Raw genomic sequence first — 15,850 nt, 5'->3', positions numbered from 1 at the left:
GGACACACGAAGCAATCGGGCCAGGCCCCCGGGGTTCCCATCGCTGCCCCGGGGTGGGAAAACCGGCGTGTCGTACACGAGTCTTGTCGCCTTGCCGGCAAACAAAGCTAGCGGTCAATCGGTTGGCCTCGTCGAGAGCCACTCGGCGGGGGGGGGGGGGGCACCGAGTTGAAAAATTACACAAACACGTTCAATTCACCGCCTGGGTGGGGCGGGGGGGTGGGGGGGTGGGTGGGCGGGCGGGGCTCGCCTAGGCAAAGAAGCCGAGGATCGACGGCTGACCGGAGGGCGTCGTCGGCGTCGTCCGCCTGCTGCTGCTGTCGGCGCGGGCCTGGGCGGGCGGCCCGTCGCCGTCGGGGTCACGGGTGGGGCGGACTGAACCACGACGACGACGACGACGACGACGAGAATAATTATTGACCTGATTTTGATTCGCATGGCAACATCTTGCCCTGAGTTCCTGAAGCACCTAGGCTCGTAACCTTCTGCACGCGGGGGGCATGCAGGAACAGAGAATGCCGCGGGCGTGACTCCAGGCAGTGGTAATTGCTGTCCCCAAAGCCCGGTAAGGATTCGAGCAGGGCGGCCCGCTACTGGCCAATTTCCCCGCTCTCCGTGCGTTTTAAAATCTGCTGGAGCGCCCGATCCTGCAGCGGAATACTCCGGAACTGGAGAACACCGTCGCAGTTGAGCAGGCGGGTTTCGGGCAAGGGCGCGGTACCCTTGACCAAGTCCTTGCTCTGACAACAGTCATCGAGAATGGGTACCGGGAAAACCTGAAAACTGGAACCGTTTCGCTTGACCCGACGGCAGCGTACGACGCGGTCTGGCATGCAGCTAACCAGAGTGATGCCACGCTGGGTAGGATGAAAATGACCGAACTTTTCCCCCACGATAGACGATTTTGTGTGCACATGGGAGACAAATGCAGCTCTCGGAGAAGACAAACGAATGGACTGCAGCGGGCTTCAGACCAATCTGCAAGCCTCTTCAACATCTACATCAACGACACAGTCACGCAAATGCATCTGTGCCGATGTCGTTTGCCTTGGAACCCAAAAACTCAAAAGTTGCGCATTCACCGAGGTAGAGAGAGAGAGAGAGAGTGCTAAAAAAAAAGAGACGGAGATGATGGCGGAGTACCTCGACCGATGGCGACCGCAACCAAGCGCAAAACCGGAACGGGTCCCCAATGTTTGTGACGTGCACAGCGCGAAAGCGAACCAGGAATGCCGCAACGTCGTCTCTACCTCAAGGTTTCGGCACATCAAGCATGACCCGAATCCGGTTTCACCCTGGCGTGACCTTGGGCAGATCGCCGATTGATGCGCCACGAGCGCCTGAAGAAAACGGTGAACCGGCTGGTCCCGAGTCGGGGCGCAAGCGCCCAGGCGCTCAAGACGACAGCGCCTGGCTCTGTGTCATTCGACGGCGGAGCACTGCCCTCCGGGTGTGGTCCAGATCGTCCCACCGCAAGCTGGCTGGCGCGCAACTCAACAGCACGTCTACGCGTGCCGTAACTGGAATGCCAACGCCCAACTCCACTGCCGTGGCTGCCAGTGCTCGTCGACGTCCCCAACCGCCACACCTCCGTCGACGGAGAGCAACGGCCAAGCTTTAAATCAAAATTTAAATCAAAATTTAACAGCCAAGCTGTTGGGCAAAGCTTCATGGCAATGCCGACTCTTTGGTTCTATTCGGTGAAGTCGCGTAGGTGAAAATAAAATAGCAAAAATCGCGGCGTTTCGGCCACAACACAAGCGGCCTTCATCAGGTGAAGGGACGAGACTGTGCCCGGAGGACAGCGCTGGAGTGAAAGACAGCCAAGCCCCCAGGTCGCGTCCTTTAAGCTGTGCGGGAGGAAACATGGCAGTGGCAAGTTACCGCTCCGTGCGGATATCTTGTCGCACCCAGCGGCAACGCATGTGCCCTCGGGACGCCCAGTCCGGTTGGGTCCGCCGCCAGGGGACTCGAAAGCTAATTCGGCGTGGAGCTCCGAGTGGTCGACAGCCGATGTCGCGAACCGCTCTCCCGTAGCCGAGCCGACTGTCTCTCTCTCTCTCTCTGCCCCTCTTGGCTTCGACCTTCCGCGACGGAAATGAACAACGCCGAACCGATATGCGGACGGGGACAAGGTCGCTGCGCGGTCAACCTCGTCCGCTGGGGGGGGGGGGGGGGTCAGGCTGCCGACCCAACCTGCAGGTGGGGAGCACCGCAGGGCGATGTCGCGCATTGCGAGCGGCAGTCGCACCGGCGGACTAACTACCGGCGCGTCGCCGTGCCGAAGGCGAATCTGCTCGTTGGCTCGGGCACGCGGCGCAAACGCTAACGATAATAATAGTAATAATGATCATCGACTGCTCACAGAACATCGGCGCCTGGATGTCAGGTGTGCACTGTACACCTGCGAAGCACTGTCCCCCAGGTGCGCCCCGTACGCCCACACTGCACTGTATGCCAGGCGTGCACTGTATGCACCGCTGTGCACACACGCACTGTACAGGGCACTGTATGCACCGCTCTGCACACACATTGCACTGTACAGGGCACTGTATGCACCGCTCTGCACACACATTGCACTGTACAGGGCACTGTATGCACCGCTCTGCACACATTGTACTGTACAGGGCGTGCACTGTATGGGCACTGTCCACACATTGTACTGTACAGGGCGTGCACTGTATGGGCGCTGTCCACACATTGTACTGTACAGGGCACTGTATGCTGGGTATGTATGCTGTACAAATGTTGATGATGATGACGGTCATGGTGATAATGACGATGATGTTGTTTGTGATGGTAATGATGATGGTGGTGGTGATGATGACGATCGTGATGATGGTGGTGGTGGTGATGATGATGGTGGTGGTGATGATGATGACGGTCATGGTGATGATGGAAATGTTGATGATGATGTTGTTTATGATGGTAATGATGATGGTAATGTTGATGGTCATGCAGGTGAGAAGGGGAATGGAGTCATGTCTTATCAGGTTCCAAGATGGATCAGAGTGTTGGGTCCTCTGGAAAGACATTCACTCTGGTAACCTCGCCACAACACCCAGCCACTCACCCACCCACTCACCCACCCACTCACTCACCCACTCACCCACCCACTCACTCACCCAGCCACTCACTCACCCACCCACTCACCCACCCACTCACCCACCCACTCACCCACCCACTCACCCAACCACTCACCCACCCATCCACCCACCACGTCACCCACCTACCACCTCACTCACTCATCCACCCACCCACTCGCCCACCGACTCACCCACCCACTCACCCACCCACTCACCCACCCATCCACCCACCACCTCACCCACGCATCCACCTACCGACCCATCCACCCACTCACCCACGCATCCACTCACTCACCCACTCACCTACCCACTTACCCAACCACCCACTCAACCAGTCACTCACCCACCCATCCACCCACCACCTCACCCACCCACCACCTCACTCACACATCCACTCACTCACCCACTCATCCACCCACCCACTCGCCCACCACCTCACCCACCCACCCACTCACCCACCACCTCACTCATCCACCCTCTCACCCACCACCTCACTCACCCACCCATCCACCCACCCCCTCACCCACCCACCACCTCACCCACGCATCCACTCACTCACCCACGCACCCACCCACTCGCCCACCACCTCACCCACCCACTCACTTATCCACCCACTCGCCCACCACCTCACCCACTCATCCACCCACCCACCACCTCACCCACCCACTCATTCATCCACCCACCCACCCACCACCTCACCCACCCACTCAATCATCCACCTACTCACCCACCACCTCACCCACTCATCCACCCACCCACCACCTCACCCACCCACTCATTCATCCACCCACCCACCCACCACCTCACCCACCCACTCAATCATCCACCTACTCACCCACCACCTCACCCACTCATCTACCCACCCACCACCTCACCCACCCACTCACTCATCCACCCACTCGCCCACCACCTCACCCACGCATCCACTCACTCACTCACTCACTCACCCACCCCCCTCCCCCCCCCTCCACTCCACTTGGCTGTCCATCGAAGTCGATGATGACGCTGCTCCTCTGGTGGATTGGCCGTAGGGGTGGGTTAGCGCTCCTGTGGACCGTGCCACTCCGACTCGGCTGTGGGGGGCCTTTGCGAGAGCCGCACACTCCACTGCCGCAGCTGCGACTTGCGGCGTGCTGTTGGCTGTCGGGTGTCTCTGGGTACGTCTCCCGCACCTCCCCTGCGAGACGGCGGTCTTCCAGGCGCCTAACCCCTCCGGCACGGGCGGGTCCGCCAGGTGGACCCGTGCACAGCGCCAGGAGGTATCCAGGCCCAGGGGGTTGTGGTGCGGGGGGCCGGGGGGGGGTCGATGTAACGGCGCTTCAGCAGCCTCGCTTTGCCGCGGTCCTTGAAGCCGCCAGTTTCCGCCCTGCGCCCCGAGTAGTGCCCCCAGCCCCCGTAGAGAAATCGACGGGGGAGGTTGTGGTCGAGGCGCGCGGAACAACGTGGCCGTGCCAGCGGAGGTGTCGGCGAGGATCTTCCGTGCGTAGGGATGCTTTGTCCTCCCGGGTCGGACCCTAGGATGCCCCGGAGGCGTCCGATGTTGGAAGTTCTTCCAGGATGCCCTTTGGTTCTGTTCGGTAGAGTCACCACGGTAGGTAAGAAGAAAAAAATAAAACGGCAAAAATCACGGCGTTTCGGCCACAACACAAGCGGCCTTCGTCAGGTGAAGGGACCGGGCTGTCTCGAGGACAGCGCTGGAGTGAAAACACAGCCACGCTCAGACCGCGGACCTTTAAGCTGTGTGCGAGGAAACAAGGTGCCTTGACAAAGGAATTAGCATAAACAAATTAGCATTTGATTGGCCGACTTAGCATGATGAACGGTGTAGAGGTGGTGTACATGCGGGTGAACATGCCGGTTGGCGAGGGGGGGAGGGGGAGTTTACCTATTGATGGTGTGAAAAGGGAATTTTTAAGAGCTGCGAAAGTTTGGGGTACCACTACTTGAAAAATATACTGTACCATTGAAAATTAGTTTAATGTTTGGTTCGATTTAGAACATATTTTCAATGGTTGCTTAATTTGAAACCATCTTCTCGGTTGAAATTGTGTCTGTGTTTGTAGATCCGAATTGCCTCGTGAACAAATCTCTGATAAAAACCCGTGGGTTTGCAAAGAACCTTGGTGTCGGAGAAAATTATATCGTGATCACCCACAGCGTTGTAACAGTGATCAGCTACGGCAGAAGAATTCATTCTGCCGTGTTTCAAATCTGATTTGTGCTCGCGAATTCGGTCAGAGACATGTCGCTTTGTCTCCCCGATATAGCAATCACCGCAGGTACAACTCAATTTGTAAACCCCGGGGTACTGTAAGTCAGGAATGACATCCTTCACGGATGGGATCAGATCACGAATTACGTGTACTTTATTGAACTGGACCTGGATCTTGTGTTTGTTTAGAATTTTGTAAATCTTTTTAGTAACGCCTGCTATATATGGTAGTGTGATGGTTTTGACCGGAGTATCAAGTGGTTGTTTCTGTATGGAGGGAGAGACAGCTTGGCGGATGGTACGGTCAGAGTATCCATTCCTTTTTGAGGGCCAGGTGTACATGTTTTAATTCACTGTTTCCTGGCACACAGCTTAAAGGTCGTGGTCTGAGCGTGGCTGTGTTTCACTCCAGCGCTGTCCTCGAGACAGTCTGGTCCCTTCACCTGATGAAGGCCGCTTGTGTTGTGGCTGAAACGTCGTGATTTTTGTTTTACTTTTTTTTACCTACGTGGTGACTTTACCGAATAGAACCAAAGAGTATGGATCCTTGCAGTCACGAAAGCTTCAAATCTAGAGTTCTTCCAGGATATTGATGTGCCCGCCTGCACGGTGAGGGGGGCTTCAGGTCTCAGTGCTGTAAAGGCCAGGGCAGAGACGACAAATGGCGTGTGTGTGTCTGTGTGTAGTGTGTGTCTGTGTGTGTGTGTGTGTCTGTGTGTGTGTGTCTGTGTGTGTGTCTGTGTGTGTCTGTGTGTAGTGTGTGTGTGTCTGTGTGTGTGTCTGTGTGTGTGTGTGTATGTGTGTGTGTGTCTGTCTGTGTGTGTGTGTCTGTGTGTGTGTCTGTGTGTGTCTCTGTGTGTGTCTGTGTATGTCTGTGTGTAGTGTGTGTGTCTGTCTGTGTGTGTGTAGTGTGTGTGTGTGTCTGTGTGTGTGTGTCTGTGTGTGTGTGTGTGTGTAGTGTGTGTCTGTGTGTGTGTGTGTCTGTGTGTGTGTGTGTGTCTGTGTGTGTGTCTGTGTGTGTCTGTGTGTGTGTGTGTAGTGTGTGTGTGTCTGTGTGTGTGTGTGTCTGTGTGTGTGTGTCTGTCTGTGTGTGTGTGTGTGTGTGTCTGTGTGTGTGTCTGTGTGTGTCTCTGTGTGTGTCTGTGTGTGTCTGTGTGTAGTGTGTGTGTGTCTGTGTGTGTGTCTGTGTGTGTGTGTGTGTCTGTGTGTGTCTGTGTGTGTCTGTGTGTGTGTCTGTGTGTGTGTCTGTGTGTGTGTAGTGTGTGTGTGTCTGTGTGTGTGCCTGTGTGTGTCTGTGTGTGTCTGTGTGTGTCTGTGTGTGTGTCTGTGTGTGTCTGTGTGTGTCTGTGTGTAGTGTGTGTCTGTGTGTGTCTGTGTGTAGTGTGTGTGTCTGTGTGTGTCTGTGTGTGTGTGTCTGTGTGTGTGTGTCTGTGTGTGTGTGTCTGTGTGTGTGTGTGTCTGTCTGTGTGTGTGTCTGTGTGTGTCTGTGTGTGTGTCTCTGTGTGTGTCTGTGTGTGTGTGTCTCTGTGTGTGTCTCTGTGTGTGTCTGTGTGTGTGTGTCTGTCTGTGTGTGTGTCTGTGTGTGTCTGTGTGTGTGTCTCTGTGTGTGTCTGTATGTGTCTGTGTGTGTGTGTCTGTGTGTGTCTGTATGTAGTGTGTGTGTGTCTCTGTGTGTCTGTCTGTGTGTGTCTGTGTGTGTGTGTCTCTGTGTGTGTCTCTGTGTGTGTCTGTGTGTGTGTGTGTCTGTGTGTGTCTGTGTGTGTCTGTGTGTCTCTGTGTGTGTCTGTTTGTGTGTCTGTGTGTCTGTTTTTGTGTCTGTGTGTCTGTGTGTGTGTGTCTGTGTGTGTGTGTCTGTGTGTGTCTGTATGTAGTGTTTGTGTCTCTGTGTGTCTGTCTGTGTGTGTCTGTGTGTGTGTGTGTCTCTGTGTGTGTCTGTGTGTGTGTCTGTGTGTGTGTCTGTGTGTAGTGTGTCTGTGTGTGTGTCTGTGTGTGTGTCTCTGTGTGTGTCTGTATGTAGTGTGTGTGTCTGTGTGTCTGTGTGTGTGTCTGTGTGTGTGTCTTTGTGTGTCTGTGTGTGTCTGTGTGTGTGTCTGTGTGTAGTGTGTGTGTCTGTGTGTAGTGTGTGTGTCTCTGTGTCTCTGTGTGTGTCTGTGTGTGTGTGTCTCTGTGTGTGTCTGTGTGTGTCTGTGTGTCTCTGTGTGTGTCTGTTTGTGTGTCTGTGTGTCTGTGTGTCTGTTTGTGTGTCTGTGTGTCTCTGTGTGTGTCTGTGTGTGTGTCTGTGTGTGTCTGTATGTAGTGTGTGTGTCTCTGTGTGTCTGTCTGTGTGTCTGTGTGTGTGTGTCTCTGTGTGTGTCTGTGTGTGTGTCTGTGTGTATGTCTGTGTGTAGTGTGTGTGTGTGTGTCTGTGTGTGTGTCTGTGTGTGTGTGTCTCTGTGTGTGTCTGTATGTAGTGTGTGTGTCTGTGTGTAGTGTGTGTGTGTCTGTGTGTGTGTCTGTGTGTGTGTCTGTGTGTGTCTGTGTGTGTGTCTGTGTGTAGTGTGTGTGTCTGTGTGTAGTGTGTGTGTCTGTGTGTGTGTCTGTGTGTGTGTCTGTGTGTAGTGTGTGTGTGGGGAGCGGTAGTGTAGTAGCGGTTAGCGCTACGCTGCGCTATGAACCTGGCGACCCGGGTTCGATTCCCGCCCACGGCCAACACCAGTGACGATTATCTGAACCGGACCTCCCCTAGGTCGACTCAGTCTCAAATGAGTACCTGGTGCGGTGTGTAGTAAACATCGCCACTGGGGAGACAAAGGCGGTCGGGCGTGGTGCTGGCCACCCACCCCCTCGTGTACCGTTACCGGCCTTCACAGGTGCTGCTCGCTAACAGCACTTGCCCCTACAGTCTGTTAAGGTTACACGGGGGATCTTTGTCTTTGTGTGTGTGTGTGTGTGTGGGGGGGGGGGGTCTTGAGGTTTACGGTTTTTCGAAGAGCCCGGCCCCCCCGGCATCATGTTTGCAATAACCACAACACAAGCAGTCAAAATGCATTTTGGTTATTGCAAACATGATGCCTTGAATAAAGGTGTCAGTTTTTTTGTGCCAGTTAAAAGGTGTAAAACCTATCACTATATGCTAGGCTCTTATCGATCGATGAGTGTGAAGCATCCGGAGGTTTCGGACATTGGCGATGATTCAATCGAGTCCCCGGATGAACTCGATGAGAGGAAACGACGGAGAAACGCAACGTCGCTAACTCCAGCCGGAAATGCCGAGGCCAAATTCGTCGGCCGCGGGGGGGGGGGGGTGGGGGGGGTGGCGGCGGCGTCCGGAGCGAGCGGAGCGATCCTGTTGAGCGCTCGCGTGGATTCCGTCGCCGAGGACGGGTGGGGTGACCAGTCCGTGAGGGGGCGACGCCGATGGAGAGTCGAGCAGCTGCTTCCGCCTTCCGGTTATCGACTTGGGACGAGACCGGGGTTCGAGGGGCGTCGAGCCGGGAGTTAGCGCGGCCGCCTGCATGCTGACGGACAGCAAGGGACCGCGTCGAACACGACCCCCGAGCCGGGACCACGGCCTCGCGACGGACAGCGAGGGGCCGCGTCGAACACGACCCCGAGCCGGGACCACGGCCTAGCGACGGACAGCAAGGGGCCCCCCCACGTTTGGCGGGCCGCTGCCAGGGCATCTCGCGGTCGAGGTGGCGTTAGAATGCCGATTGAAAGCTTTCGTGACTGCAGGGGATTCGTCTCCTCGGTTCTTTCGGTAAAGTCACGTACCACGCGGAAGGGAAATAATGATTTTTTTTTTTTTTTTTTTTACTCACGACGTTTCGCACCGCGACACAAGTGGCCTTCCTCGGGTGATCTCGAGGTTACGTGGAATCCCTCCCCGAGGAGTCGGTTAAATTTCGATTGAAAGCTTTCGTGACTGCAGGGGAATTCGTCTTCTCGGTTCTTATAAAAGCCGTGACATCACCTGAGCAAGGCCACTTGTGTCGCGGTGCGAAACGTCGCGAGATTTTTAAAAAAATTTTTATTTGTATTGTTTCCCCTTCCGCGTGGTACGTGACTTTACCGAAAGAACCGAGGAGACGAATCCCCTGCAGTCACGAAAGCTTTCAATCGAAATTTAACCGCCTCCTCGGGGAGGGATTCCACGTAACCTCGAGATCACCCGAGGAAGGCCACTTGTGCCGCGGTGCGAAACGTCGCGAGATTTTTTTTTCTTCTTATTATTTCCATTGCTTCCCCTTCCGCGTGGCGGCTTTGCCGAGAACCAAGAAGAAGCGTTGGAATGGCTTTGGTGGGGTTCGCCGGGATTCCGCGGGGAAAGTTTTTCGGCAGGCGCACGGCGAGCCCGGTTTGAGGCACTATCCCCAGCGGGGGCTTTTCCCCCCAGCTTACAGGTAGGAGGTAGATTGCCTCGAGCCGTTGCCGCAAGCCACCCCGCCGCCCTCCTCCGTGGAGGTCCCTGCGACGACGTTTGCGTCTCTTCCGTTCCCCGCGGGAACGCTTTCGGGACAGCCGGATGGACCAGACGAGAGAGGGGTGGGCGGTGCGAGCGGCGATTTGGGAGGAGGTTTCACCCGTGCCTCAGGATCTCGGCTGCGACCCCGTCGGGTCCAGCACTTTTGTTGTTTTCCTCGGCATTTGACCCGCCCGGTGGACCGCCGGGAAACCGTGGTGGGGCGTGTGTCGAGTTGACGAATGGGCGGGATATCTGGGAGCGTGCCGAGGGTGAGAGGGGACTTCCCGTGCCAGTAGCTGTTCGCCTTTTGCCTGTGTCCTCTGCTCTAACACTGTTGGGAGGCTAGGCTCTCAAGAAAGCTGTCCTAAATTTCGATTTAAAGCTTTCGTGACTGCAAGGATTCATCTTCTTTGGCTCTTTCGGTAAAGCCACCACCACGTAGAAAATGAGAATAAAATAATAAATTGATCAAATAAAATAACGCGATGAAATTCTCACGACGTTTCGGCCACAACACAAGCGGCCTTCATCAGGTGAAGGGACGAGACACAAGGCCGCTTGTGTTGTGGCCGAAACGTCGTGAGAATTTCATCGCGTTATTTTATTGTATCAATTTATTATTTTATTCTCATTCTACTCGGTGGTGACTTTACCGAAAGAACCAAAGAAGATGAAAGCTGTCCTCTGGTGTGGACCAATCAGCTTCAAAGACAATGCATCATCATATAGTGTCAAGAGCGTGCTTTTTCTGTTGCATGTTCACCACAAGTATATATATATTTGGCGTTTGAACATCTTAACACCCCCTGTTTTATTGCCAGAAAGGGTGAAACCTATTGTCATGGGGGTTGACGTGGTTGAGGATGATTATCAAAGCGCTCCGCCCACCTCTTCAAGATCTTTTGGCGTAGTAATAGGTTTTTACCCTTTTATCTGGCACAAAAACTGACACCTTTATACAAGGGATCATGTTTGCAATAACCACAACACAAGCAGTCAAAAATGCAAACAAAAAGAGACAACTCTGATAATGATATTGGCACTGCCCTTGAAATTGATTGGTCCACACCCGAGACGGATTTTCTTAGAGCCTAGTCTCCACTGGTGTTGGACCAGAACACTGGTGTTGGACCAGAAGACGCCAATACTCTGATGGTGCGCTGTTTTTGAGTTGTACGCCTTTTGGCGTCTTCTGGTCCAATACCAGTGGAGACTAGGCTCTAAGAAAATCCGTCTCGGGTGTGGACCAATCAATTTCAAGGACAGTGCATATCATTATCAGAGTTGTCTCTTTTTGTTTGCATTTTTGACTGCTTGTGTTGTGGTTATTGCAAACACGATCCCTTGTATAAAGGTGTCGGTTTTTGTGCCAGATAAAAGGGTAAAACCTATTACTATATCTTGCTACTGGCAAAGGAGGTCTCCTAGTGTAAATCTTTTGGCGTGTCCTTGAAAAGCGCGTTGCCATCAGCAGACCTCACCGGGGAGATGTCTTGATTTTTCGGGGGCCATGGAGGGCCTTTGGTGGCATCGTAAAATTTTATTTATTTATTTCACTTTATTTATTTTGGCGTAGCCCTGTGAGCCATTCGGCTCTTGAATCGGAGTGCAACCGCAACAAACAAACAAAAAACACAAACAAAAAACGCGAACCGAGAAAATCATCTTGAAAAAGTGACTTTGTGCGTTCACTGTGCAAAACAGGAAATCCATGGGGGGGAAATAAAAAACCGACGGCAAAATATTCCTGAAAAAACAAAGCACCGTGCACCACCAGCGCCGTGCGGCACAAAATCCCGGTGTGATGCAAAGTCAAACAACAACAACAACCACAACAACAACCACAACAAGAAAACTTAGATTTTGATTTAAAGCTTTCGTGACTGCAGTAATTCATATTCTTAGTTTTTTAGGTAAAGTCACGTTGAAGAGAAACAACAAAATAATAAAATATATATAAAACAATAAAAAATTCTCACGACGTTTCGACCATAACTCAAATGCGAAGCATAAATTTACGCGAACCAACACACCTGAAGACGACCGTTTGAGTTATGGTCGAAACGTCGTGAGAATTTTTTATTGTTTTATATATATTTTATTATTTTGTTGTTTCTCTTCAACGTGACTTTACCGAAAAAACTAAGAATAAGAAAACTTAGCTTTAAGGCCATCAGTCTAACTCGGTACTGCAACAAAACAAACGTGTCCAAACCAAAAACCCTCGGGGTGTTTAATAACAGGGGGGGCGTTTTTCTCCCCCTTTTTTTCTTGCAACAAAACTGAAACCTTCTTACGGGGATTCATGTCTACATTAACCACGATACCTGCAGTCAAAATGCAAACAAAAAAAACGTGACGTGATCATGTATGCGTTGCCCTTGAAACTGATTGGGTCCATTATTTTGGCTACTGGCAAAGGAGAGGTCTAATGACGTAGATCCTTTTGATCTCGCCCGCCTTTTTCCACCCCAACCTGGTGTCCCCCGCGGCGCGTGGGGCACGCTGGGACTCTGCGTCGGCCCGGCAGGGGAGGGAGATTCGGAGAGCGGGCGGGGGGTGGTGGTGCTGGTGCTGGTGGTGGGTGGGTGGGTGGGTGGTGGGATGAGCGACCCCGGCAGGGGTCAACGGAGCCTCGGACGCCCTTGAGTTCACCGCGGGTCCCTTTGACGGTTGACGCGCCGGCGGTTAGCAGCTGGCCGCCCGGGGTCTGAGTGTGACGGGACGACGGTTTTTAGGCCACGCCCCTTTCGCCTTGCACCCTCCGTCCATTCGCTGTCATACCGCGGGGGGGGGGGGGCTTCTTAACAACGTGGGGATTGGCGGGGCGGGGCGGGGCGGGGCGGGGAAAGATTCCTGCGCGGCGAGCGGATGGTGGCGAGGGTTAGGCGGCTTGGCGCGGGTCACCCCCGGGCGCAACGTCTTCACTCCGGCACGGTGGAGCTCGCGACGGGCGCCGTCCGGCGGCCTCCAGCTGCAGGGGGGCCCGCCGGAGGCCCGCCGGAGGCCTGCCGGAGGGCCCGCCGGAGGCCCGCCGGAGGGCCCGCCGGAGGCCCGCCGGAGGCCCGCCGGAGGGCCCGCCGGAGGGCCGCTTTTGCCGAGGCGCCGCCGTTTTTGCGGGGGGGGGGGGGGGGGTCTGCCCCACCAACCGATTCGGTGTCCTCCACAAGGGAGTTGTAGGGGGCGGGGCGGGATGTGGCAAAGTTGCGAGAGGTGCCTCTGGGTGGGGGGGGGGGGGGGGGCGGGGGACCCAACGACGGAGCTCCGAGATCCCCTGCCGGTTGGTTTGGCACCGGTGTCGTGGGACCACCGGTCACCGCTAACCCACTCACCACTCACCCACCCACAGTCCGCGGTCTTGGTGACGGGGGGAGAGGCTCTGTGCCGGCGAGGGCCCGGCTCTCCTACTTCACCGTTACGGCCATCCAGCGGCAGCGTTTGACAGCATGGGCAGCAAAAACCTGGCGGGAGGGCGGGCGGGCGGGCGGGCGGGTGGGCGGGCGGGCGGGCGGGCGTGGTAGAGCAGCAGGCAGGCAAGCGTGGCATTGCGCCTAAGCTCATCGTGATTGCTGGACTAGGCACATCCATTTGAAGCTTTCGTGACTGCAAGGATTCACCTTCTTTGGTTCTTTCGGTAAAGTCACCACCACTTAGAAAATGAGAATAAAATAATGAATTGATAAAATAAAATAACACGATTAAATTCTGGCGACGTTTCGGCCACAACGCAAGCGGCCTTCTTCAGGTGAAAGGAACAGACCTGTCGGGACGACTGAGCTTCAATGAACGTTGTTAAGATTCGTGGCCGACTTTTAATCTGGTTTAGAGAAGTGAGGCACCTTGACAAAGGTGTTTACATATCAAACAGGAGAATTTAGCTATTTCAATGCTAAATTCTCCTGTTTGATTTGTACTAGGTGCCTCTGTGGATGTGTAAGCTATGACTTTAACATAGCCATTTCTGTGACCAGTCACAAGCTAATCACTCAGCTATTTCAATGCTAAATTCTCCTGTTTGATTTGTACGAGGTGCCTCTGTGGATGTGTAGGCTTTGACTTTAACATAGCCATTTCTGTGACCAGTCACAAGCTAATCACTCAGCTATTTCAATGCTAAATTATCCTGTTTGATTTGTGCTAGGTGCCTCTGTGGATGTGTAAGCTTTGACTTTAACATAGCCATTTCTATGACCAGTCACAAGCTAATCACTCAGCTATTTCAATGCTAAATTCTATGCTAATTCCTTTGTCAAGAGGTGCCTCTGTGGATGTGTAGGCTTTGACTTTAACATTGCCATTTCTGTGACCAGTCACAAGCTAATCACTCAGCTATTTCAATGCTAAATTATCCTGTTTGATTTGTACTAGGTGCCTCTGTGGATGTGTAGGCTTTGACTTTAACATAGCCATTTCTGTGACCAGTCACAAGCTAATCACTCAGCTATTTCAATGCTAAATTCTCCTGTTTGATTTGTACTAGGTGCCTCTGTGGATGTGTATGCTTTGACTTTAACATAGCTATTTCTATGACCAGTCACAAGCTAATCACTCAGCTATTTCAATGCTAAATTCTCCTGTTTGATTTGTACTAGGTGCCTCTGTGGATGTGTAGGCTTTGACTTTAGCATAGCTATTTCTATGACCAGTCACAAGCTAATCACTCAGCTATTTCAATGCTAAATTCTCCTGTTTGATTTGTACTAGGTGCCTCTGTGGATGTGTAGGCTTTGACTTTAACATAGCTATTTCTACGACCAGTCACAAGCTAATCACTCAGCTATTTCAATGCTAAAATCTCCTGTTTGATATGTAAACCCCTTTGTCAAGGTGCCTCACTTCTCTAAACCACCTTAAAAGACGCTACGAATCTTAACAGTGTTCATTGAAGCTCTGTCGTCCCGACAGGTCTGTTCCTTTCACCTGAAGAAGGCCACTTGTGTTGTGGCCGAAACGTCGTGAGAATTTTATTGTGTTATTTTATTTTATTATTATTTTATTCTCATTCTACGTGACTTTACCGAAATAACCAAAGAAGATAGGCGCATCCACATCACCCTGTGGTTGAGGCAACCAACCACCCAGCCACCAACCCAACCACTCGCCCACCCACTCGCCTACCTACCAAATACTCACCCACTACCTCAACCACTCACCCGCCTACCCACTCACCCACCACCTCGCCCACTCACGATTCACCCCCTCACCCAACATCTCACCCACTGACCCACCCACTCAACCACCCACTCAACCACCTACTCACTCACCCACCACCGACCACCTCACCCACTCACCCACCACTCACCCACCCACTCACCCACTCACCCAACCACTCACTCAAACCCCCAACCACTCACCCACCCACTCACCAACTCACCAAACCACTCACCCACCCACTCAACCACCTACTCACTCACCCACCACCGACCACCTCACCCACTCACCCACCCACCCACTCACCCACCCACCCACTGACCCACCCACCCACTCACCCAACCACTCACTCAAACCCCCAACCACTCACCCACCCACTCACCAAACCGCTCACCCACCTACCCACTCACCCACCACCTCGCCCACTCACCATTCACCCCCTCAACCAACATCTCACCCACTGACCCACCCACTCAACCACCTACTCACCCACTCACCCACTCACCCAACCACTCACTCAAACCCCCAACCACTCACCCACTCACTCACCCACTCACCAAACCGCTGACCCACCCACCCACACACCCGTCCGCTAACCCACTCACCACTCACCTCTTCGCTCCCAGGCTCCGACCACTGCTCCCGTGCTGACAATGGTGGTGATGATGGTGACGGTGGTGGTGGTGATGGTGATAATGATGGCGGTGATGGTGATAATGCGCCGACATCACAGAGGAGGATGAGGAGGAGGCAGAGAAGATTGGCAACGTCGTTAACATCATCGCTGCCATCACCAACATCGTCAGCAGCAGCAGCAGCATCAACATCAGCAGCAGCAGCAGCTACAACGACATGGAAGTATAGAGATTCACAGGTGAGTGATGATGATGCTAATGATGATGATGCTACTGATGATGCTACTGTTGACGATGATGATGATGATCCTGCTGATAATTA

At 53.6% G+C, this 15,850-nt stretch overlaps 1 protein-coding gene across 2 annotated transcripts in view; it reads left to right on the top strand.

Moving 5' to 3' along the window:
* LOC116957284 (PHD finger protein 1-like) overlaps window positions 1-15,850 on the top strand; it is an 83,835-nt gene that overhangs the window by 10,430 nt on the left and 57,555 nt on the right. For both annotated transcript variants that reach the window (XM_076055722.1, XM_076055721.1), the window contains 2 exons: window positions 2,962-3,043; window positions 15,520-15,767. In XM_076055722.1, coding sequence (XP_075911837.1) covers window positions 2,962-3,043; window positions 15,520-15,767 — 330 coding nt within the window. The remainder of the gene's footprint in view (window positions 1-2,961; window positions 3,044-15,519; window positions 15,768-15,850) is intronic.

Source organism: Petromyzon marinus, chromosome 72, assembly GCF_048934315.1.
Source record: "Petromyzon marinus isolate PM22_M1 ecotype Great Lakes invasive population chromosome 72, UKy_Petmar_22M1.pri1.0, whole genome shotgun sequence".
Lineage (NCBI taxonomy): Eukaryota > Metazoa > Chordata > Hyperoartia > Petromyzontiformes > Petromyzontidae > Petromyzon > Petromyzon marinus.
This window is presented reverse-complemented; position numbering and strand designations above follow the sequence as displayed.